At 48.8% G+C, this 24911-nt stretch overlaps 3 protein-coding genes across 7 annotated transcripts; 2 read left to right on the top strand and 1 right to left on the bottom strand.

Annotated features, from left to right (window-relative positions):
• Positions 1-285: 285 nt before the first annotated feature.
• Positions 286-9033, bottom strand: tecpr1b (tectonin beta-propeller repeat containing 1b). Of its 4 annotated transcripts, XM_037256954.1 has the most exons (26): positions 8892-9033; positions 8707-8795; positions 7688-7938; positions 7438-7620; positions 7205-7327; positions 7014-7136; positions 6427-6601; positions 6246-6346; positions 6069-6170; positions 5724-5851; positions 4988-5550; positions 4014-4117; positions 3775-3930; positions 3553-3702; positions 3329-3486; positions 3099-3226; positions 2912-3005; positions 2738-2834; positions 2561-2640; positions 2180-2236; positions 1922-2096; positions 1538-1673; positions 1353-1445; positions 1171-1277; positions 983-1102; positions 760-900 (listed from the first exon to the last, which is right to left on the bottom strand). In XM_037256954.1, the coding sequence occupies exons 3-26, from the start codon at positions 7910-7912 to the stop codon at positions 766-768; spliced, it is 3513 nt and encodes a 1170-aa protein (XP_037112849.1). In that variant the 5' UTR covers positions 7913-7938; positions 8707-8795; positions 8892-9033; the 3' UTR covers positions 760-765. The 4 variants fall into 4 exon arrangements, with proteins under 4 accessions (XP_037112850.1, XP_037112849.1, XP_037112852.1 ...); XM_037256955.1 differs by lacking the exon at positions 8707-8795 and having other exon boundaries at positions 286-900; XM_037256957.1 differs by lacking the exon at positions 8707-8795 and having other exon boundaries at positions 2912-3002.
• A 770-nt stretch (positions 9034-9803) lies between these two features.
• bri3 (brain protein I3) lies at positions 9804-13250 on the top strand. Its single transcript, XM_037256914.1, has 3 exons — positions 9804-10365; positions 11620-11716; positions 12189-13250. The coding sequence occupies exons 1-3, from the start codon at positions 10200-10202 to the stop codon at positions 12319-12321; spliced, it is 396 nt and encodes a 131-aa protein (XP_037112809.1). The 5' UTR covers positions 9804-10199; the 3' UTR covers positions 12322-13250.
• A 496-nt stretch (positions 13251-13746) lies between these two features.
• Positions 13747-24009, top strand: si:dkey-119f1.1 (uncharacterized protein LOC557127 homolog). Of its 2 annotated transcripts, XM_037256922.1 has the most exons (28): positions 13747-13856; positions 14047-14226; positions 14460-14595; positions 14761-14866; positions 15050-15186; positions 15397-15458; positions 15532-15612; positions 15684-15785; positions 17754-17873; positions 17958-18056; positions 18114-18260; positions 18333-18421; positions 18493-18657; positions 20717-20895; positions 20972-21179; positions 21259-21373; positions 21440-21600; positions 21676-21811; positions 21923-22003; positions 22080-22250; positions 22379-22516; positions 22577-22722; positions 22843-22968; positions 23047-23152; positions 23228-23380; positions 23450-23547; positions 23710-23826; positions 23919-24009. In XM_037256922.1, the coding sequence occupies exons 2-27, from the start codon at positions 14110-14112 to the stop codon at positions 23792-23794; spliced, it is 3264 nt and encodes a 1087-aa protein (XP_037112817.1). In that variant the 5' UTR covers positions 13747-13856; positions 14047-14109; the 3' UTR covers positions 23795-23826; positions 23919-24009. The 2 variants fall into 2 exon arrangements, with proteins under 2 accessions (XP_037112817.1, XP_037112816.1); XM_037256921.1 differs by having other exon boundaries at positions 23710-24009.
• Positions 24010-24911: the final 902 nt, after the last annotated feature.

The following is a 24911-nucleotide window of genomic DNA, read 5'->3' as shown; positions in this document are numbered from 1 at the left end:
CAATATACACATTTTCATTCTTTAAGTGCATATGGTGTTTTGCATCTTCACGATTGTACCTTGGGCAATGATGCAATATGGGAGTGTGGTCAGCAAAACTTTCAAATAAAACTTTTTGGCGACTTGGAAATTAAAACGGCGGAAGGTAGCGTAGTTAACAGTTTAGTAGCAAACAAGTGTAGGATATGGAAAATTTATGTGTGGAACGTTTGGCTGGAGGTGACGGATGGGCACCCCGAATTATTGTTAACGTGAAAATGCCCCACACAAGTCACATTGACATCATTGATGCATTTGATGCTAACAGGAAGATCTCTTTATTTTTATTATTAGAATTATTATTGCAGAGTCCAGGAAGTGTCCATCCCATTGTTTCTCTGTATGTACAGTTGTGTTATATCTTGTTTGTGTCTTTGGGGGCGGGGTGCAAACAGGCCCAAAAAGTACATCAGACAAGCACAAGACATAAATAACATAAATAACATGCACAATAAACAACGAGACCCCAAAACAAATCAATCGCAGACCATTTAGGATGTTTTGAGACTTTTAGCCCTTAATCAATGTTGACCGAATATTTTGCGTTTGAATAGCAGAAAAGGATGCACACATGCACAAGATTTCATAATATTCCCTTTTTTGTCAGCTAGTTGTCCAAGTACAGAAAATGTCATTGGGCCTGTGTTTGGAATTCTTCACTCACTGAGCGATTCCCCACACAACCCGTGTGATGACGATTGCGCATTTCCAATTGTGGCGCTCACGTTACACACTCGCGGCGGCCCCGTTGACTCGCGAGGGGAGCCGGCTGCGGGGCGACGGAGGTCCGGCGGCAAGCGCCTGCTGCGTGCGGGGGGCCTCCACCGAGTTGGCCCGCACGCTGATGTGCTCCCATCCTCCCTTGGGAGCCAGAGGCAAAAACCAGGCCATGAATCGGAGGGATAAAAGTGTTGGGACACAGTGACTGTTCTCTAAGACTCACCCCTATGCCGTAGTCCCACCGTTGACCTTTGGGCTGCATGGGTCCGACACCCAGCCTGTGGCAAACAGCTCCTGGTGCCTCTGCGGGGAAGCCCGCCATTGCATCTGCGATCATCCACACCTAAAAACAAAACATTGGCATGGGGCGCACACACGCACAGTAGGAATGAGCGGTGCGGTGGTACTGGCCTGGTCCAGAGGCCCCACCGAGACTTTGGTGACGTTGTTGGAGATGAGCTCCCAAGCCGAACCTTGAGGGTAGCTCGGGGTCAGGCCCTGTCTGTACCACAGGTTGCCTGAGGGAGAGGCGGGGAAGGATGGTTGTTATTTGGAGGCTTGAAAGCACAATTATTATTCAAGTTGGGACGCACCGTTTTCATCCACAGCAAAGACGGACGTCCGCCCCACAGACAATTGTCTCAAGGTCTGGCGGGATGGAGAGGGAATGTGATACCAGCATTCTCCTGTGGGGGCACCCCAACAAATTGGATTTTTTCATGTGTGATTTTTTGTTTTTTTTAATTAGCATTAGCTTTTGTCATTTTTGGAGGTTTACCTGCAGGGTTTTGCGGGGAGACAGAGCCTCTGTAGAAGACTGCTCCGTCCTTGGCGATGGCCCACACCTGATTGGCGCCACCAATGGCGATGGACTTGAAGGGCTGGTCTGTGCCAACATGAAGCCAGGAGCTTCCCTGAAATAGGTCAAATGCACCAATAAATTTAAAAAGAAGAAGAAAATCACTCAATCTCTGGACACCACTGTACAAGTGTTGTTAAGACACCGTTTCGGTGCTAAGGACCTATATTGAAGTTGGTTGAGGAGCTTCGTGCCATGTTTTGCTGCTCTCGCTTAGCAATTGGAACCCTTTTGAGGGGAAACATCAATTATTCTAGGCAGGGCTCTGTTCTTCTCCCCTGAGACAACAAACGATGACCTTACTGCCGGGTTTTGTGGGGTGATGCCCAGCCGGCACAGCACGTCCCCCTTGTCGCTGAGGGCCCACAGGGGGACCTGCTCCATGCTGCTGTGGGCCAGGCAGGGCATCAGGGAGACGTCGCTCAAGGGGATGGGCGGGACCGGCCGCCACGGGCCGCTCAGTGTGATCTGGCACTTCCTGGACACCCGACACACAAAAGTCATCATTGCGAATTTGGAAAGTGCCAATGTGTTTGTGAATGTGAAGCGGAGCACGCTTACCTTTTCCAACATCTTCGCCTGACAAAATCCTTCAGCGTTTTGTGGCCATGAAATGTTCTACAAGAAACATGCAAAACCTTTCAATCCATTTGAGAAATTATTGTGTGACTGTTCCACTCCAGTCCCGTAGTGGGCGGGAATTCGCATTACAAAGTGGCTGCAGACTGCAACGTGACCTTTCTGTCTTTCACTTCCATCGACCAGACATGGTGAGTGCGTCACCGCCCCACTTGGAGCCCATTGTAAGCAGACTGTAACAGTACAAAAGTGCCTGGATCTACGTCTCAATCCAGATAGGTGGCAAAATTTGGCGAGTAACCTGGCTGATTATCTGACTAACGGGAAGCACTTCTGGAAATTGATGCAATCGATGATACGTACACGGGAAAGTCGGCGGCATACTGCCATCCTTCCTTGTCCGTCCCACCGGGAACATTGTGGTCCACGGCCCACTCAGACACCTGGAACGCAGAACAAAGTGCTGCGGCCCAGATCGAAACAACTCGGAGTGAATGACTGTGCCGTATTAAATTGAAACCAGACGAAATGGCCACCCACCCATGCCCACTGGGGGGAGGGTGGCTGGGTGTTTCCTTTGGTGCACTCCCGCAGTCCACTCTTGTCGCTCCACATGGGGCGGTCGGTGGGAAGTCCTCTGGCACAAAGATGCCAAACAACAGTCAGGCCAAAACCACAATTGTCCCACAGTTGCTGGGCCGGTCATGGCGCTACCTGTCCGTGTAGCCAGTCATGGGGTTCCATCTTTGATTCTCATACACGTGCATGCTCCTGATGTCACTCTGTTGGTGCACGTCACCCGCATCTTCTGCCACCAAAGCAGACAGATAAAAACCTTTTGACTGGGCCAGAGCTTGGCTGCTCTTTAAAGCGCAATGCTAATTGCAGTGAAGATTTTTACCCAGGTTGGCCTGCCGCCCGGGGTGCCCGCTGTACACCCAGGCTGTGCCATCCCACCCAATGCCCCACACCAGCCCCAGACTGTTAGCCTCGACACAGCGCATGTGTCCGGGGACCTGGCGCCAGAACCTGCAGCACCGCGTTGGAGCGGCGAGACCGGAAGACAGAAACATAAAAATCCGTTGGCATGAATGGATGCAGAATGCACTGCCGTGCCGGCGTTGCTCTCACATGAGGTCACATGACTGCGTGTGCGTGGCCGCCTCCAGGGAAAAGGAGGGCTCGTGGGCAAAAATGTCCCCTTTGGAGGTTGTGGACCACAGGGCCTGCCTGGACGGTGGAGTGGCGATTCCCCGACACTCGCAGCAAACGTCTGACAACAAGCTCAGCTGGAGGACAGAAATGACACATCGGGATGATGCCGAGGTCTCCGCCCCCATCATCTGAAGACCTACCCAGTCATTCATGTCCTTTTCTGTTTGGGCCGCTAGGACCAGGGGACTCCTCTGTCTGGTCCTGTAGCCTGTGTAGACGGCAAACGCGTAGTGGCAGTCCCGCGCCACTGGAACCAGCGCCGTTATCTCATTGATGAAGATGTGAATGTACTGCAAGATTCAGCAAGTCAACACTGGAGTCAGTCGAGGAGTCGATGCGAGGGCGGGACTTGACCTCCGTACCTTTTTCTCATCATATTGCGTGTAGTAAATGAAGAAGATGCTGTCCTTCCCGCCGTCCGACTTGGTAGACTGTTCCAGAGCCGCAGCCACGTCCAGCCAGCGCTGTGGCTTCCAGTCCCTCCACCAACGTAGCGTGCCTTTACGCACCCAGACGGACTGTGCGAGGTGTACACACGCATAGTAACACATGAGTAATGACCTCCCACCTCAACCCCACCCACCCACAAGACTAGTCCTACATTGCTTCTTTCCAGAGGTTTCTTGCTGATCTCCTCTCTGGGCTCCTGATTGCTCCAGGCTGAAGACTGCACAGGGGTCAGTGACCAAGAGCTAACAAGTGGACCTAAGACACACACACACGGAAAGTCAGACAAACGTGCAGACAACCACAAATAGGGCACAGCACATGTGAGCACAAGCTGCACAACAGACACACAACCCACGAAATTGACATGAACACACATGAAATGCGTTTTGATCATTGTATGTATGGGATGTCTGAAAAGTCACGTCAGTGGTGCCTTGAGATTCGGGTTTCGTTCATTCTTCAGTACGACTACGCTCTTAGCAGGACTGGACAATTATTAATTGTTGATTTCAATGTATTGTTATTAAATTATTTAACTTAACTTCTTTAAATCATATAAAATGACCTGTTTAAAAGAATGACAGTTTTTGCACCATTTGAATGGACATTGTGCAGCTCCTTTGGGTGTGCACACTATGGCCACTTGGAGGCAGTGTAGTAAAGGCATAAAAACATCCATCCATCCATTTTCTGAACCGCTTAGTCCCCACGGGGGTCGCGGGAGTGCTGGAGCCTATCCCAGCCGTCAACGGGCAGTAGGCGGGGGACACCCTGAACCGGTTGCCAGCCGATCGCAGGGCACACAGAGACAAACAACCATTTGCACTCGCACTCACACCTAGGGACAATTCGGAGTCTTCAATCGGCCTACCAAGCATGTTTTTGGGATGTGGGAGGAAACCGGAGTGCCTGGAGAAAACCCACGCGGGCCCGGGGAGAACATGCAAACTCCACACAGGGAGGGCCGGAGGTGGAATCGAACCCGCACCCTCCTAACTGTGAGGCGGACGTGCTACCCAGTGCGCCACCGAGCCGCCGGCATAAAAACAGTCACAGACAAATGTAGACTGCCTAACAAAAAAGTCAGGGCACTTGTACATCAAGCTATCGCAGTTGTCCTTGTACCTGTAGCGCTGAGCCAGCTGACTTGGGAAGCGGCGTCCACATTGCAGCCCCCTCCCGAAATCCAAGCCCACACAGGACCCTCTTCCTCCCCAACACCTTGTGCACCGTCCAGACCCAGTCCGTCGCTCAAGCGGGGTCCTTCTGCTAGCGTGCTTCGAGCCGCCTCGGCGCCTTCCAAGTCCACGTTGCTCCAAGGGGCGCCGGGCCCGAAGGCGTCTGGGCTCAGGGCGATTTGTGCCGGGGAGAACTGCCCTTCCTCCTCAAGCGGGACGCTCGACTGTTGGTTTGAGGAGCTTTTGTCGCGGTCCGAAACCAGGCTGTTAATGAAGCTATCGCTTGCGGGGATTAAAGTTTGAGGTGCTGCAGGTGCATTGTTTGTCTCTTGAGAGGCGACGGGGGCTCCTCCTAAGGGGACCACTGAAGGGTCTGCCGCTTCCAGGACTGGAGTGTTACTTGTGCTGTTCACCGGCTCCGTCGGGCCTAACTCGAAGTCCGAGTTGGTGCAGTTCAGCGCTGAGCCTTGGAAGGCTTCTGCCGGCTGCCTGCTCAGCTCACAGCCGTCCCTTTGAGAACATAATTAAAGTTAGGGAGGGAAACGACCACTGGGCTACGTTGCTAGGCCGAGTTTTTGCTCCATCCATCCATTTTCTTCCACCTATCCACTTATTGTTTGATGTTAGTCAAAGTAGTACTTATCGGACCGTGTTCACCGTCTCGGTTAAAAATGCGCACAGACCTGAGTGGGACGGTGTCTCGAGCGCTGCCCCACTCGGCGGATACGGGGATCCAGCCGTTGCCGCTCGGTTCAGATGGGGTCACCCCAATTCGGAAATACAGACCGCGGTCCTCACCAACCGCCCAAACCTGGCAGCAAAAATGAATGTTTTGGCTCACCACTACTTTTAATGACCAGTCATCTTGACATTGAGACAAAAAGCCACACGCAAATATTTTGCAACACATCAAAGCTGTTTTGTGACCGTCTCAACTTTTTAAATCGTGCAGATGAAATTGTTAGCAGTGAGTGTGAGTTTGTAAAGTGTGATTAACATGGACTTAAAGGAACAGACGAGCGCGTGACCTGGTCGTTGAGCCCCACATCGAGCATCATCATCTCGCCGACAATGCCGATCCATCCCGAGCCGCAGGGATTGTGGGAATTGACGCCCCGCCTGAACCACACCTGCCGCGGACATCGTTGAGCGGTATGAGCACGCGTAGAACTGACGACATCATCATCGCCATCAATGCGGCTCACCTTGTAGTCTTTAGTGATCACCCACACAACGCTGACCCCTACAGACACATGGAGAGTCTCCACCTCCTTCTGGGGTGACTCCACCTCCAGCCACGACGTGCCTGGAGGAGCACCAAAACGAGTCTTTCAATACCATCACGGAAGTTTGACTGTCGTGGTCAGGAAGTGAGCTTGCGCCGACCGATCGGACTGTCCAGGCTGAGGCCCGCGCGGACCAGCAGGTTGCCGTCCCATAGCGCAGCCCACAGCAGGTCTCTGGGACCCAACGACAGCTGGGACACCTCCTTGGGCACCTCCACTTCTTCCCAGTCGGTGCCCTCAGGGACCCGAGGGTGGATGCCGTCCCTGAACCACACCTGAAAGACATCAGGTGACTATTGCAGCTCTCCAAAGGCCACCTACAGAAACTGCCTGACAAATATTTGAAGTCATGCTGCCCCCTTGAGGCCAAGTGCCGCAGCAGCCCGTGATGCTCTTTTGCAGAGTTTCACCCAATTGACGACTCCAATACGTTTTATACCAATCATCACCAAAAATAATAAGATTTAGCTCTATTATAAGCAGATTTGTAACCGTTTGCATGTAAAGTGAAGACGTGCTGTATTTATTTTAAAGTAGTGAACAAAAAAATTGAAGACTTATGCACAATACATGAATTTATTTCAAATGATTAGCGAAAGTGAATCCTATTCCACAGAATAAGCTTTGATTTGGAAGACAATTTGAATGAAGGTGATCTATTGACAAGAAATGGGCAACCCTTCTGACCTGTCCTTGTTGGGACACAGCCCAAAGTTGAGGGTACCTCCCAGACTCGTCACTCATCTCCCAGCCGCCGCAACTGATGTCACAGAGAGGTAGCGGAGGCTTCCCGGGATGCGCCGAGGGGATCTGCGAGCAGAATTTTCCGTCCAATTGTAGCACGCGACTGGAGATTAAAGACAAGCCGGAGTCCAAACCTTGGCCCAGGTGCCTTGCGCCGTGTATCTTCTGTAGCGGATCCAACGCCGACGACGCACACAAGAGTTCCATTTCTTGTCGGGGGAGAAGTTAGCGGGGAAGTCGACAGCATATTCCCAACCCTGCACCAAAGCGTGAACAGCATAAAGAGGCTTTGACGCTCCTCGATTGGTTCGCTACTCATCGCACGTTCTCGTGAGCCAGTCGAAATCGGGCGCACGCGTGTTCTCACCCCGCTCTGACTGGGTTCGCCCCCACAGCTGTGGTCCACATACCAGTCCCCCTCCCACTCCCAGCTGCGGGACGGCAACCGAAAGCTGTCGAATGGTTGAGGATTCATCCCAGTCACGTCGCTCCACGGCCAGCGGTCGGTGGGCAGTAGCGTGTCCGTGAACCCGTCCACGGGATTCCACCTCTGAAATCAACAACTCAGAATAAGAAATAGATGGATGGGACCCCTGAGTGTCCCATCGAATCCTGACCTGGTTTTCATAGGTCTCCTCTTTGTAGCGGATGGGTGTTTCTTGAGGGATCATGTTGAGGTACACGTGGTGGTCACAGCCGATGCCCCAGCAGCGATCTTTCCCGGCGCTGACGCGCTTGAGCTCCAGTAGTGCGTCGTCGGCGCGGACCCAGCGCCGGCCGGCGGTGGAGACGCTGTACACCCGCCCGTACACGTCTACGGCCCACAGCAGCGTGATCGACATGGTGGTTCTAAACCAAACAGGGCGGACTGGCAGAAAGAGAGGTGAATGCATCATACATGACCATAAGACTATGATGATTTATGATGATGCTAATATTAACCCTCATGTCCAAAAGCACTTCTTTGAGATCAGTTCTTGTTAAACGGTAGTTATTCATGGAAATTTATTGATTGATTGATTGATTGATTGATTGATTGATTGATTGATTGAACTTTATTTATCCCACAGTGGGTACATTTTCTTGTCACAGCAGCGTACAAGAGCGCAAGAATACAAGAAACAAGTACCAAATGTAAAAATGGATAAATAACAGAAAAACAAGACAAGTGCCACTAGTGGCGGTAGAGACGAACGGAAGAAAACCAACACATGATCAGGTGCCATATTGTAGAGAGTCTGACAGCAGTGGGAATGAAGCACCTGTGGAACCTCTCCTTCCTACACCGTGGGTGTAATAGTCTGCTGCTGAAGGAGCTGCTATTCTTGCTCGTTAGGTTGACAGTATATTTAAAAAGGTGATTTCGAACAGCCCTGCTCATTAGTTTTACTTTGAAACACCAGACCGGAACTTTGACTTGTAGACGGATACTAATCCGCTAGGTTGCCTGATACCAAAGCTGACGCCTGATTCCAAACAGGCCCTTCAGCTCTTTTTTTCGTGTTGTCATTGTTTTTTTGTCTATTGCTATTGAAACAAGAACAGTTTTAAAAGCATGCATTAGACTACGGGGAGCTATGCAGAATTCACTGATAACATTAATTGTTTTGGGCGCGTGCAGTGGCAGGTAGCCTACCTGAATGTTGGTATCCGATACGCGGTTGTCATGGGAATGTGGAGGGTGGTGTCAAAGCATACCTTTGGAACATTGCGCAAGGTGGACACCTACGCTAGTGGACCCGTTTACCGTAAAGTAGTCTATAAGCTGTTTGCATATTCACTGCATATCTGAACATTTTTCTTTTAACCCACAACACTTACTTAGTTACATGTGGCTCCGCAGTTCCATTAAGCGACCCACTCAGAGTCCCAGCCAGTGAAGTCACGCCAACATTTTCCCACAACGGCGTTTTAAATTACAGAGTAGCGGTATGCTGGTTTTACAACTCAGGAAATGGAGGTAGCTGCGCTCCAATTGGTTAAGAGAGCGCAATGGGGGCGGGGCTTGTGGCTCTTACTCATTGGTCCAATCCGGAAGCGCGTGACATTTGTTGATGTCTGATTGACGTGCAATATTTCAATAATTTATACCAAGAGTGAGCGTTTTTAATTATTTAAGACTAAGGTTTCTTCTCGTCATATAACAGCTTGACGTCTTACGTGTCCATAATTATTAGCATCGATACTTAATATTTGAATATACTTTGTCTTTAAAAACGCAATTCAGTACAGTGTAAATTTGTTTGCTGATCTTAAAACGAAGCAACTGAATATTAAAACTTGTATTAATGAATAATAAGAATAGAAACGTAAATAACTACAATTAGGGGGGTCAAGTAGCCCCATCCACATCGAGGCGTCACTATCATGTGTTGTACAAGAGTTGTCAGAATTTCTCACGGTGACACGACGTTTGTATACGGAATGAAATCAGCAAGCCATGAGTATTGTCCTTATTACTATTACGTATTCTTGTCTGTTATAAACAGCAACCTTGCTTATTAGCCTGTCCCAGACGTTTTCAAAACAAGAAAAATAAAAATCTGGATACAATTTATTATTTATAGCAAACATTTCTGTTTTACACACGCTTTGTTCCCCAAGAAGGACAGTATAACACATCGACTACTCCAAAAGACGTGCAAACGGTGACAAAAATGGAAGCGGGCCGTTTGTTTTGCTGCACTGTCTCTTTAAGAGGCCTGGGCGCTTGCAGGGGAGCACTAACCGCTCATCACATGATTCCTCTCTTGTGACAATCGACAGATGAGGGGGGAAGCCTGCCTGAGTTGAGCAGAGTTACAATGCGCTTTGGTGACAGCTGAATGTTGTTGTAGCGCCCAAGAAGCAACGATGGAACTCAGTTAGCTGTCGGAGCATTCCTGTGTCGACGTCGACGTTGATGTTGTAAACTGGGCTTTGATGTGTCGCGAGGGACAAAGTTGGCGCATGGAGCGCGACCAACTTTCGTTTTTGACGCAACGTCGTTTTTTGTAAACCAGTGTCGTGTCGTTTTTTCTTTTCTTTTTTGTTTTTTTGCGGAGGCCGACAGCAAACTGGTGAAGTCGTGAACGCATCTCGGCGTCCTTTCCATAAAGTTAGGTGGCACGCCGGACAACTCTGGCTGACATGGTGGACAACAAACCCATTCTTCAGGACAGACCTCCCGCCTACAACACTGTCCCTGGGGCTTACGAGTATGGCCCGCAGCAGCAGCAACAGCCGCCGCCGCACGGCTACGGGGCTATCCCCGCCGTAGCGCCGCCGCCCTACCAGTACCCACCCGGCGGCCATGGTGGGTACGAGCAAGGATTTTCTGTGTTGTGTCTTATTGTGCATTTCACATGAAACGAAACTCGACTTTACTAGATGAGTCACCGTCACGCATTTCCGCAGTCGTTACTGCGCGTTTTCTTTTGCTTTAGCGTCACTTAAAAGGGACTAAAATGTGCCGAAAACTTTACGATTTTTATACCTGTTATCATATATATGTATACCTGTTGTCATATATATACTACACGGAGCACACTTTATTGGGCGTTAACGAGTAGTATGCTCGTTTATGGCGGTCTAACTTGTTAATTTTCGGGTGATTTTATAGGCGGAAGTCGTGATTATATCACGGAAGTAAAATTGTGTTGTTTTTTTTTAAGACTGGCGGTTTTGGTAATACCCAGGATAAACACATTAACCATTGCCTGCTCAGTTACTTATTGTTTCGTTCGTAATCACTTTATATTATAAAGTTTATAGGCATTTTTGTATCATGGACTATTTTAGTTATATGCATCAGCCAAACAAACTTTTTTTGTACTACCGTTAAACCTTACTAAAATCACAATCTGTATTTAAAACTGCGTATTCAAGTTTCCAAATATCATGACGACTGTTAAACCGGGTAGTATTAAAAGCTGAGAAACTGTTCCTAAAGAAATGCTAATGTATTGTTAAAAGTTAAATCCAACTGAACTGTCAGCAGTGATTTCTTTTGCATACCACCAAGTAAGGCCACATACCACACAAGTGGTTCTAATATTGTACTTTAAGAATCACTACACTACACATTCGAACAGCCCAAAAAATGCAACTTTATAGGCCCCAATAGGGTGCTAAGGGGGAGTCCCAGCATGGTCTGCATCTGTCGGAGCTATCCAATGTGACAAGAAACATAACCTTGTTTGACTTGTTAATGCTTACAGCATGTACAGTGAATTAAAGGCTGATTCACATTCCCCCAAACACGTGTTTCTGCTCTCACGTGCTATCTTTGTATCAAAGTTCAGATAAGCGGCTCTCGAGTCTGTCAATATTGTCTGAGAGTTACTCACCTCTTTTTGAATGATTGATTTTTTTTTTTTTTTTTGCATAATGTTAATATGGTCACGGGAATATTTTAACACCTCAGTCATTTCCATTGTGTCACAATTAAGAGGCCACATTTCAGAGCATTTAATCAGGTTGACTTTGATAGATTGCTTTGGGAAAATTTGAAACTTCCTGTTTTTTCAGCTCAGTGTGCAATCATGTGCATGTTTCTTGTCAACCACAGGCCAGTTGGGAGCGGCCGTGTCCCATCAGCCCTACGTTGGAACCTATACGGTCATTCAACCCTCCGTCGTGGTGGTAGGAGGATGCCCAGCCTGCAGGTAAAGACACACAAATCTCATTTAAACTGGCATGTTAAGATGATGTCGCCACTTGTAATTAAAAAAAAAAAAAAAAAAACTTTATGGACAAATTGAGCAATGTGACTGTCACTTGGCCGGCGTGACGAAGCCTTTAAGCCTTCTTGTATTCTTTTACTGCCGCAACCACCGTTGTCATTGGTTAATGGAAGGTTGAGCAATGACACACACACTCTCATATCTTGGGTCTTGTGAGCGAATATGACTTTCACACATTTTTTTTTTTTAAGTGCACGTCAGCCAGCATCCTGTTAGTCACATGTCGAGCCATACGTGAATTGCTAATTCGCGAGCAGAACGGCAGATCGCCGCTTGAATTTTCAAAAGAGCCATTGTTTCACTTGTCCAAATCCTCTAATTTCAGCCTCAACGCTCCTCTACAGGTAGCTTAATAATTGCTTTTTCTTTCCTCTCTCCCCACTTGATTTGACAGAGTTGGCGTTCTGGAAGACGATTTCACCTGCCTGGGAATCCTGTGTGCCATCTTCTTCTTTCCACTGGGCATCCTCTTCTGCTTCGCCCTGCGGCAGAGGCGATGTCCCAACTGCGGCGCCACCTTTGGATAGATCAAGCCAACAAACGTGTCAGGCACTCAAGCACAAGGCACTAAAAGAGTGCCACTTAGGCTTTGTGGTGAAATTTCAGGAGGAAGCTAAAATGCGGCGTGACCTTTTCACCCTCGCAACAACGAGGCGCTCTAAGAAGCCCACGGCAGGGCTGAGGTTCTGCCTACAATCGCATTTTAGGTCCATCCTTTCATTTCAGCCCAAAGCTCAACATCCTTAACTTTTTGTGAGCAGTGTACATGACAAAAATCCAGTATTTTTATGCCTTTTTTGTTTTCTGCCTTCCCCCCCCCACACACAATGCTTTCGCTGACACAAAACATGAAAAAATGTAGACTCGGATCATTATATTTTAGAACCAGTAATTTCTTTATCAATCATGACCTGAAGCAATATATATTTTTTTTTTAGTTCAGGTTGACCTCAGTGCTGCTGACCAAGCCCATATTTTTGTAAGGACAACCAGGAAGGAAGGACGTAAACAAAATGGACAGCTGCCCGCAGAGTATTTTTTCCTAAATTTGTTTCTGGGGGCCATATTTGCACTGATGGTTGATGATTCTGCTCGCTTTTGCTTTTGTTTCCCTGTTGCATCTTCAGGGCCAAAAACACCGACCTCAGGTACTTTCACCTCCATCACTGTTTGAAAAGTGGACTCTTCATGTTGAGAGTGCAGAAATTATTCAGAAAAATGAAACAGCTGGATTTGTCTCAGTGGCCCCTTCTTCTTCGGCAAGACAATCAAAACATGTCGTCGTTGTCTTCCATCCCAGCAAAGGTGTCATCTTCTATAGAAAAAGAAAAATGTCTTTTGGAAAAAAACGTATTTGCTTTTGGAAATAAACACTACGCATGCTCGTTCCTATTGTGCTTACTTTTTTTTTTTTATATACTATTATGCTAGTTTATGATATTAAAAACATGCTACCAAGTTGTGGACCCATTGCTTTCTGGACACTTGTTTGCATAACACCTTTCTCTGGTGTGCTTTTCTTCTTTGCTTCATCACTTGATAGAGAGAGCTAGTAAGCAATGTCTGTCATTTAGTGGTGAACACTGTTATTCCAACTTCAAACTGACCGCCAGTTCCCCATCCCTGCCATGGACCAATTTTCTTGATTCCTGTACGAGTGTCAGTGGAATTTTGCAATCATTAATGCTACTAAGTGTCTGCAGCGCGAGAGAGGGCATAGAGAAATGCAACACAAATATAAACAAAATGTCAGTGTGGGCAGATAAGAACACGTTCAAGGCTTGTGGGAGAATATGCAATACAAATGCAATAATGCAACAACAAAAAAATGCAATACTATTTTGCAGCGGGTTCTAAAAACATTTTCAAGTACTTTGATCGCAAAGAGAATAGACGATCATGATGTAATTTTTAAAGCGGTGTATGTTGGCGATCTCGTGTGTTCTCGCGAGATGTTCATTAGAATGCTTGGCGGCGGAATTTCGATTTCCAAATCTAGCAGGTTGTTACTTCTACACCGCTTGCTGGCACATCTTCATCTATCCCGTCGTTCGAACGCAAGGTATTCTGCCTCCATTAAGTTTCAAAGTCCTCAAGACCTCGTGAAAAGTCTCAGCGGCTATCAAAATGCTCGCATTTTGCTGTCACCGTTCGATAGCAAGCTAATGCTAACGCTACGTCGCTGCGGTGTTGTTGGGTTACTTTGTGACGTACGGTTCAGAATAGAACGAATGACAATGTTAATTTCACAGCCTGGCAGTGAGCGGCCGGCAGCGTGGCCTTCTCTTCATCTCGCTTAGAAGAAAGAGCGCAGAATGTCCAAAAGGAAAGGCAGTCCTGTGAAATCAACTCCCCACAAACGACTGACATCTGTGCAGCATGAAGATGAAGATCAAGACCAAGCTGAAGACCAAGACCAACTTTGCACACAGGTAAACATGGGCTGCTCAGTGGAAGTTTGTACAAAGAGTGTTGGAGACTGGTGGAGCTTAACAGTCACTCTGTAAAGTAATAATAAGTATCTGTACTTGAATATCAAGAGGGATTTTCTGGTAACTTTCATTTTCCAGGAACACCAATTTCACAAAAAGGGAAGTTAAAGAACAAAACGTTCTTTTATGGAATATAAATGACAAAATGACAAGTAACTACCTGTCTTGTTCAGAAGCAAATTGTGGCTGAGGTGGCGAGTGACGCCGGCATTGTGGAGAGCATCACGCTGAAGAACTTCATGTGCCACTCTTTCCTCGGCCCCATCGACTTCGGATCCAACGTCAACATTGTCGTCGGCCGTAACGGAAGTCAGTTATTGTGTCAATTGTACCTTGGCTGGGCAATTAATCGATTCTTGTCAGGATGATAAAAAGAACTTTATTTGAAGTCGCCCAGCCCTAATTGTGACGGCATGCTGCTATTTGCCCTTCTGTTTAGTAATTAAGCTTCACATGAGCTCTTTTTATGTGCAGGTGGAAAGAGCGCCATCCTGACAGCGCTCATTGTCTCTTTAGGTGGGAACGCGCAGGCCACAAGCAGGGGGTCGTCCCTCAAGAGTTTTGTCAAGGAAGGTGAAAGGTACAGCTTTTACCCCAAAGTTGTACTGCATCAGATGCTCTCAGGCTCAAATTTTGATGTTATGCCTTTGCGCCATTTTTCAGCTCCTTTCATGTATTTTTGCAAGTGGTGCATTTCTGTCGACTTTCCACAGTGCCATCATCGCAATTCATGATGCTCATTTTTGCCTCTCTGTTGTCGCAGCTCGGCCGACGTGTCCGTCACCTTACGAAACCGAGGCAAGGACGCCTACAAACCTGAGCTGTACGGCGCCTCCATCATCATTGACGTGAGGCTCAGCCACGATGGCGTGAGAACCTACAAGCTGAAGAGTCAAAACGGTAAACCTGGCTCAACACTCAAACGCAACACGAAGGGATGTTGAAGATTGTACTAAAATGAACACGATGTAATAACAGGGCCCGCTGGGTGGCGGGTGACGTCAGCGAGAGCACGTGTGAGCGTGAGCTGGGCTCGACAGCAGCTCTCACGCCCTCTTGTATGTCTTCTACTGTCCAAACAAAAGTGTAATTCTTTCTTTTTTTTTGTAGGGCAAACAATCTCGACCAAAAAGGAGGAGCTTGCGTTGATTCTGGACAATTTTAATATTCAGGTTGGAGAGGATGGAGATTCTTTGTGTTGCTGATGAGAGCGCCTACCGATCAAGTGTCCTTTTGCTTGCCTAGGTCCACAATCCTGTGTCAGTTCTCAACCAAGAGATGAGTAAGAACTTCCTGCATTCCAAAGGAGAGGCAGACAAGTACAAGGTTTGCTGATTGACCCGACGTTTGTGTTGTATGCGCTCAAGACAGATTTTCGTCTCGCTCTTTTTGCCTAGTTTTTCATGAAGTCCACGCAACTGGAACAGATGAAAGAGGACTTTATCCACATTAAAGCCACCAAGAATATGACCGAAGATAAAGTGGCGCAACATGGCGAGGTAACGTCCGTCCGTCCGTCCATCCATCCATCCGTCCATCCATCCATCCATCCATCCATCCATCCATCCATCCATCCATCCATCCATCCATCCATCCATCCATCCATCCATCCATCCATCTTCTTCCGCTTATCCGGGGTTGGGTCGCGGGGGCAGCAGCTTTAGGAGGGACTCCCAGACTTCCCTCTCCCCAGCCACTTCATCCAGTTCAAGGCGTTCCCAGGCCAGCTGAGAGACATAGTCTCTCCAGCGCGTCCTGGGCCGTCCCCGGGGTCTCCTACCGGTGGGACATGCCCGGAACACCTCCCCAGGGAGGCGTCCAGGAGGCATCCTGATGAGATGCCCGAGCCACCTCATCTGGCTCCTCTCAACGTGGCGGAGTAGCGACTCTACTCGAGTCTCTCCCGGATGACCGAGCTTCTCACCCTATCGCTAAGGGAGAGCCCGGACACCCTGCGGAGGAAACTCATTTCGGCCGCTTGTATCCGGGATCTCGTTCTTTCGGTCACGACCCATAGCTCATGACCATAGGTGAGGGTAGGAGCGTAAATCGACCGGTAAATTGAGAGCTTTGCCTTTTGGCTCAGCTCTCTCTTTACCACAACGGACCGGTACAGAGTCCGCATTACTGCTGACGCTGCACCGATACGCCTGTCGATCTCGCGCTCCATCCTCCCCTCACTCGTGAACAAGACCCCAAGATACTTGAACTCCTTCACTTGGGGCAGGATCTCATCCCCGATCCAGAGAGGGCATTCGACCCTTTTCCGACCGAGGACCATGGACTCGGATTTGGAGTTGCTGACCCTCATCCCGACCGCTTCACACTCGGCTGCGAACCGCTCCAGTGACAGCTGGAGATCACGGCCTGAAGAAGCCAACAGCACCACGTCGTCTGCAAAAAGCAGAAACACAATGCTGAGTTCCCCAAACCGGACCCCCTCAACGCCTCGGCTGCGCCTAGAAATTCTGTCCATAAAAATTATGAACAGAATCGGTGACAAAGGGCAGCCTTGGCGGAGTCCAACCCTCACTGGGAACGAATCCGACTTACTGCCGGAAATGCGGACCAAACTCTGGCATCGGTGATACAGGGACCGAACCGCCCTTATCAGTTGACTCTGCACCCGTACTCCCGAAGCACCCTCCACAGAACCTCCCGAGGGACACGGTCGAACTCCTTCTCCAAGTCCACAAAACACATGTGGACTGGTTGGGCGAACTCCCATGCACCCTCGAGGATCCTGCCGAGGTCCACTGTTCCACGGCCAGGACGAAAGCCACACTGCTCCTCCTGAATCCGAGGTTCGACCTCCCGACGGACCCTCCTCTCCAGCACCCCTGAATAGACCTTACCATGGAGGTTGAGGAGTGTGATTCCCCTGTAATTGGAACATACCCTCCGGTCTCCCTTCTTAAAGAGGCGAACCACCACCCCAGTCTGCCAATCCAGAGGCACTGTCCCCGATGTCCACGCAATGTTGTAGAGGCGTGTCAGCCATGACAGCCACACAACATCCAGAGCCTTTAAGAACTCTGGGCGGATCTCATCCACCCCCGGGGCCTTGCCACCGAGGAGTTTTTTAACTACCTTAGTGACTTCGACCCCAGAGATTGGAGAGTCCGCCTCAGAGTCTCCAGGCCCTGCTTCCACAATGGAAGGCGTGTAGGTGGAATTGAGGAGGTCTTCGAAGTATTCTCCCCACCGACTCACGACGTCCCGAGTCGAGGTCAGTAGCACGCCATCCCCACTGTAAACAGTGTTGACGTTGCACTGCTTCCCCCTCCTGAGACGCGATCATCGAACTGCGGCCTAGGGTGTCCTGGCGAGGTAACGCAACAACAAAACTATTTTCTTATTTTATTCTTATGGTGGTGAACTAATTAAACACAATGTCCTCTTGTCAGCCATCCGAGGTCTGAGAACGGTTTGAGTTCATCGTGGACTTTTGTTTGAATGTGTCGCAGTACTTGAAGGAGCTGAGGCGAAAGTACCTGGAGAAAGAGGATCGCTACAAGAGCCTGTCGTCCGTGCATGAGATGCAGACCAAGCTGGAGGAGTTGCAGAAGCAAATGGCCTGGGCTCTGGTTCGATCTTCGCTTGAATCATGAAGCAGGTCAAAGAGACTTTATCTGAAATGATTTTGGGCCGGACCTGGCAAATTTTGGCAGGTGATGGAGATAGAGAAGGAACTGGAGCCTTTGAAAGAGAAACTTCAGGCCAATAAACAATCTACGGAGAAATACGATGAGAAAGTGAACGAATGGAAGGTAATAACGCCGCAGTATTTCCGTCCACATGTAGAGCATGCCCGCCTCTGCTTCCAGAACAAGGTCAAGAACGCCGAGCAGAAGTACAAACTGATCCAAGAACAGCTGGAGGGCATCACACAGCAGGTGCAGGAACTGCAGCCCAAATGTACCGAGCTCAAGGCAGAGGCGCAGAACTGTGACGCCCTTTTCAAGTCCAGCGAGGTTTGCCTTGTTCGCATCTTCCGTTCCAACAAAAGTCGGATGCATCCATAGCAATGGCGCGCTCGTCTCCAGGTTGCGGTCCACAGATGCCAGGTTAGCCTGAGGGACCTGGAGCGGGACAAGGCTCACCTGTCTTCCAAGATAAACGATCTGCAGCTCAGGTGCCACATGCAAACGCTCACGTGCAGCGTGCTCGCCCTCTCACGCGTTCTCACTCGGCACATCCTTCCAGCATCAACCGGGCGACGGGCTCTGCCAGGCAGGCCAGGGTTGAGAGCATGCAGCGCATCAACCGCCACCTGGAGGATCTCCATCACCAGACGGAAACGCTGGGCCAGCAGATTAGCCAGTATCAGCACGCCTGCGCCCGGGCCAAGGAGGAACATGCCAAGATACGGTAAAAAACAACAATGAAGGGAGGCCTACAAACATACGGTAATATCCTTGGAATAATACTTGAACAAAATCCCAAACCAAGTTGGGCTTCAAAAGAAACAAACATTTTTCACATTGTTATCATAACATAAGCTGTATCTAGGGGTTGCAAATAAATATACAGTGGAGCCTCGGTTTTTGAACGCCCCGGTTCTCGAACAAATCGGTATTTGAACAAAAAATTCTCGAATTCTTTGCTTCGGATGTCGGACGAAATTCGGTTGTCGAACCTTGCGAGATGAGCCGAGAGGACCCGCATGCCAACTGACTCCGTTCGTTATTACGTTCTCGTTACTCTGAGGATTGCATCAACTCTAATCATGCCTCCAAAGGAAGCAAGTGGGAGCAGTATAGCCATCCTAAAACAAAGACGCTCCTAAAGCAATGCGACACTGAGCGCCCGGCACGCTACGGTTGCGCGACCGGACCAAATTAATCTCCCTGCGCACTGAGGTCCACTTAATATTTGGAAAGTACATTAGGACTTTAAAAATATTTTCTAAATTTTAGCGACCGCTCTGTCACAATAATGCGACCAGCGCGGTGCAGTTGCGAGGTCGGCGGAACGCAACGGTTGCGCGTTCGGCTGTGCGCTGCAGTTGCCCGATCGGACAAAATTAAGCTCCCTGCGCACTGATGTCCACTTAAATTTTGGAAAGTACAGCAGGACTTCAAAAGTATGTTCTAAATTTCAGCGACGGCTCTGTCACAATAATGCAACCAGCGCGGTGCAGGTGCGCGGTCGGCGACGCGCTGCGGTTGCGCGTTCGGCGGTGCGCTGCAGTTGCGCAATGTGACAAAAATGTGCAAATGAAAAAATCCGTAAAAAAGGCGGGGTTTTTTGCTTGGAACGGATTACCGTATTTTCCGCCCTAAAAGGCGCACCGGGTTATAAGGCGCACCTTCAATGAACGGCCCATTTTAAAACTTTGTCCATATATAAGGCGCACCGGATTATAAGGCGCATAAAATAGAAGCTATACTGCATCAAACTGAGGTTGACTAGGGTTGCGGTATGCATCCACTAGCCAATAACCAACGAGCCCTCTGTAAACAATCGCGTTTCTCAAACGATCTCCTATAAAATGATCAGAACTGACTAAAGTTCGATCTAACGCATTGGTACTACTTACCTATGTTTCCCTTCCATATCGATCCGTAGATTTACTCGAAACATTAACAGAGCAGCCTATTTTGACATGAAATAGCCTGGTACGTATAGCAGCTATCGCAATAGCATTAGCCATCCGCAAAGTCTCACGAGCCTCAGCTCGCAATCTCCCATGAGCCTCAGCAAAGTGTAAACAATCGCGTTTCTCAAACGATCTCCTATAAAATGATCGGAACTGACTAAAGTTCGATCTAACGCATTGGTACTACTTACCTATGTTTCCCTTCCATATCGATCCGTAGATTTACTCGAAACATTAACAGAGCAGCCTATTTTGACATGAAATAGCCTCGCGGGTACAACAGCTATTCGGTGACGCCCCCTGACTACAGTTGCCGTAATGCTGGGAAGCGATGCGACCTTGTAATTTACTAGTCGTACTAAAACGTACTGAAACATTTTGGCAGAGCACTGTGTACAACCAGTATGGATCAACAAATTCATCAGTTGATCCATATATAAGGCGCACTGGCCTATAAGGCGCACTGGCGGCTTTTGAGAAAATTTTAGGTTTTTAGGTGCGCCTTTTAGGGCGGAAAATACGGTAATTTTAGTCCCATTATTTGTAATGGGAATATATGATTCGGGATTCGAACGTTTCACTTCTCGAACAGCCTTCTGGAACGGACTGTGTTCGAAAACCGAGGCTCCACTGTATAGGCAAAATTGTGTTTGAGTTCACCAAAGACTTGGCCAAAATCTCTCTCTCTCTCTCTCTCTCTCTCTCTCTCTCTCTCTCTCTCTCTCTCTCTCTCTCTCTCTCGCACGTGCTCTCGCTCTCTCTCTCGCACGTGCTCTCGCTCTTTCTCTCTTTATTTTCTTTTTCTTTTTTAATTTGACGTGCCCTCAGACGAGAGCACGATGCACTGAAGAAGTCCACTGAAGCTCACGTGAGGAACTTGCGGGCGATGGAAGGCAGTCGATCCAATCGGCTGCGGCGCTTTGGCGAACACATGCCCGCGCTGCTCTACGCCATCCAGGATGCGCACAAGCAGGGGTTCTTCAAGCACAAGCCACGAGGACCCCTGGGTAATGTTCGACCCGAGAATTCCACGCAGCTCCAACAAGTCTGTGGTGTGGACGTGCGTCAACTTGTGCGCCGCAGGTTACCTGATCAGACTGAAGGACCCGGAGCAGGCTCTCGCCATCGAGGTGTGCTTGCAAAGTCTACTGCAGGCCTTCACCTGCGACAACTACGACGACGAGAAAGTGCTGAAAGGACTCATGGGCAGAGTCTTTGGGCCGCAGTCGGGCCGCCGGCCTCCCATCATCACCTGCAAGTTTCTCCCAAACGTCCACGACACCAGGAGGAGGTCAGGGAGGCTCCGGCTGGAACTGAACACGTTCACACGCATATCCAGGGTTGAACTTGGCCTGCTTTGTCTCATTTAGGGCTGTGAACCACCCGGACTACCCATCAGTGCTTCAGACTCTAGATATTGATGACCCGGTGGTGACCAATTGTCTGATCGATCAAAGGGGCATTGAGAGCATTTTGCTCATCAAGGTGTGATATCAAAAAACAAAAAAATGCCACACAGGCTCGGTTGACTTCACGCGCGCTTCCCCGCAGAATCGGGCCGAGGCTTGTGACGTGATGATTTCCAGAAAGCCGCCCCCCAACTGCTACCAGGCTTTCTCCAAAGACGGCGACCAGGTTTTTGCCGACCGCTGCTACGCTGCCGAGCAAACGCGAGCCAACTACCTGTCAGGGGACGTGGAGGAGGAGATCAGGTAAAAGGTTGCAGGCCAGGTGTCTGCGCTGCCAGACGGGAGTCATAACCGGTGCCGCTCTTTCCCGTTTGGCAGACACCAGCAAAGAGAGGTGGAGACTCAAAAATCTCAGGCGTCAACCCTGCAGCGGCAAATGAGCAAGCTGGAAGAGGAGATCAAACAAAATGAGAGACTGGAGATGGAAGCCCAAGCAGAAATGAAGACTGCCATTGTATTGCTTCCCTCTTGTTGAGTTTGTTGTCAAATGTTGTTGAACGAATTGATTGTAACCACATTGTATGACTTGAGTGCGGAACTCCTCAAAGGTGCGCATTTATTGCAGGACAAAGCCACAAAGTATCGACTGGAGCTGTCGGACCTGCAAAACTTGGAAGAGCCTCAGCTGGAGGACCTCAAGCCGCTGGTTGGTTGGTCGCCAAGCGCGCCATGCACGAGTCGGAGCGCGCTTCCTCCGGTCGGCTCAACTGTAAACTTCACAGGAGGAGGACCTTCAGGAGATTGTCACCAAGATGGCGGAAGAGAACCAAAAGTGTGAGGAGGCGAGAGCCCAGAGGTCTGAGCTCAAGGAGAACTACCAGAGAGCAGAGCAGGAGTACAAGCTGCACAAGGAGCGCATCAACATCATCGTTGAGAAGGCCGACGCCATCAAGGTAGGCGGCTCTCGTGTTGTCACTCACTTAGCATCAGCGTAGCAGTGATGCAATTCCATCAAGCTTGAAGCCTGCTGTTGGAGAACCTCCGTAAACGTGTTCACCGCACCACACTTGTGCACGCCAAGGAGGATCTGATCAAAGTGGACCAGGAGGTGATGAAGTGCAAACATCACAAGAAGTACTACGACGACAAACGCGGTGGCCATCTCCAAAGCATCCAGGAGCTGGAGGACACCTTGCGCAACAAAGAGCAGGAAGTACAGGTAGGAGCGTCTGCTGTGCACGTTGGGCAAGGATTTACCAGGACACTCCTTCTGTGCCAGGTCAACGTGCTCAAAGCCACGCAGATTTGGCCTGAGCGCCTCCAAGTGAAGCGCACCGCCAAGAGCTTGGACACGGAGATCAGCCGACTCAAGGTGAAGTTCGCCACCCAGCAGGAGCAGGAGGGCGACCGCCACGAGATCATCAGGTGCACACACGTGTAGAATTGTACTAAAAAAAAAAAAAAAGGTGTGTTGGGGGGAACTCATGGTGGCCACAGTCAATGGCGGACCCTGCAATGTGTTTTTTTTTCCCTCACAACACGCAGAGAATACCGTGACGCTCTGGAAAAGTACAAGAACACGGCGCAGCAGATGAAGAACCTCAACACGTTCATCAAAAGCCTGGACAGGGTGATGAATCAAAGACTTAAAGTTTTTGGTGACCTGAGGAGGTAGGCCGGGAAAGCCGCCAAGCTTCTTTCCCTGTGCGGTGCGTCCGAACTTGAAAGGTCTCCACACATTGTTTTCAGTTACCTGTCGGCGCGCTGTATATATTACTTCAGTGTCATGCTGTCGCAGAGGGGCTACACGGGAACCATGAACTTTGACCACAAGAACGAGACCCTAGTCATCTCTGTGAGGAGACCCCCCCCTACCCGGATAGTTGTGCAGCGACCGCATCTTCAAGGTGGTCTTATCTGGTCCCTGCAGGTGCAGACCGGAAGAGGAAGCGAAGGCGACTTGGTCAACATGCGCTCACTTTCGGGGGGCGAGCGCTCCTTCTCCACCGTCTGCTTCGTTCTCTCGCTCTGGGCCATCACGGACGCGCCCTTCCGCTGCCTGGACGAATTTGATGTTTACATGGAAAGTAGAGTTTGATGGCAACGCTCGCAAACGAGCGCGTCTTGACGTGCGCTTTGATGTCGACTTTAGGACATGGTGAACCGCAGGATCTCCATGGACATGATGTTGCAGGTAGCCGAGAGCCAGCGCTACCGCCAGTTTATCTTCCTCACGCCACAGAGCATGAGGTAAAGAATGTCAAATATTTCCTTCTTTCGTCTCACAAAGTAACAATCAGACCGACAAAGCGCATCCCAAAATAACGAGTCACTCGCACCGCACCTACCGTGACTTTGTTTTAATTGATTCTTATAAAACATTTTTTTTTTTACATCTTCCTTCTCTTTAAGTTCTCTCCCGGAAACCGATCTCATCAACATCCTCCGTCTCAAGGATCCGCAACGAGGCCAAGAAAACCAAGATGAGCAATCCTAATGCGCATGTGAGATTTGCGTCTTATGTTGAACAAAAAAATGTTCCTGCATAGATTTGAAAGGTTTGCATTTTTCACATTGTGGAGGGGCGTTTGTGGTTGTTTGTCTCCGTTCACCCCCCCCTGCCCTCAAGTATTTGTTTTCTAAGTATGTTGAGCACAAAAATATATATTTTTTATTTGTTTTTTAACACAATAAACTATTTTGCACCTTGAATTGAATTGATGCTTGTCTCAGTTCCTCAAAAACGTCTTTATTAGAGCACAAAGTATTTGCCAGAATGTAATGGAGTGTGCCTTGACAGAGTTCAGAGTGATTCAATTTGGTCTCGGAGGGCCACTGTAGTTCTTAACATATCTCTTGGCATTTTTGTCACAAGGTTGTTAAGATAAAGCCTAATTGTGTGTGTGTGTGTGTGTGTGTGTGTACTCGGATAAAGCCTAATTGTGTGTGTGTGTACTCGGACGCTGAGACCGATATAATACTGATGTTCTAATGCAGTTATGACACGAGGGGGCGCAAGTGTACATAATAGAAGTTGAGAAACTCATTTATGGTCTTAAGGTCACGCCCACCTGAAAAGGGATATGTCGAGCGGTTAAGTTTTTTTTTTTCTCTCCATTCTAACCTATGAAGCAACAAGTGCATGTGTACATAGTTCCAAATAAGGTGGCTAAGAGTCCAAAATAAGTCTTTGTCTCCAACGCACTCTTTCTTCGAGTCACGGTACAACGCCGCGTAGCTCAGCAGGGATACGTGACATTTTTCATTTTCATCAATGCCCCATAAAGTCAAAACCAAAAATTTATTTCAATCAGAAGTGCTCCATTCACCAATGGAATGTGTCGTATACTAACCACAATTTTCAGTTGCGAGGCGAAATTCATTGGGCTTAATCATAAGCGCCTTCTAGTCCCAAGCAACAAAAAACAAACGTCATATCAAGTAAGCAGATTTCGAATGACCTAACCATCTTCAGGCATTTGTTAATTGGGCCACACCAAAATAGACATTTTTAAATTTCTGTTGTAGTGCATGAATTGAAAAGATGTATTATTTTGGAAAAACAACCGGATTTTTTTTCCCGACATAACGTTACCGGTGCGCCTTGATTACGT

The sequence above is a fragment of the Syngnathus acus genome, chromosome 8 (genome assembly GCF_901709675.1).
Source record: "Syngnathus acus chromosome 8, fSynAcu1.2, whole genome shotgun sequence".
NCBI lineage: Eukaryota > Metazoa > Chordata > Actinopteri > Syngnathiformes > Syngnathidae > Syngnathus > Syngnathus acus.
Note: the sequence above shows the minus strand (reverse complement) of the source record. Positions and strands in the feature narration are given on the sequence as shown.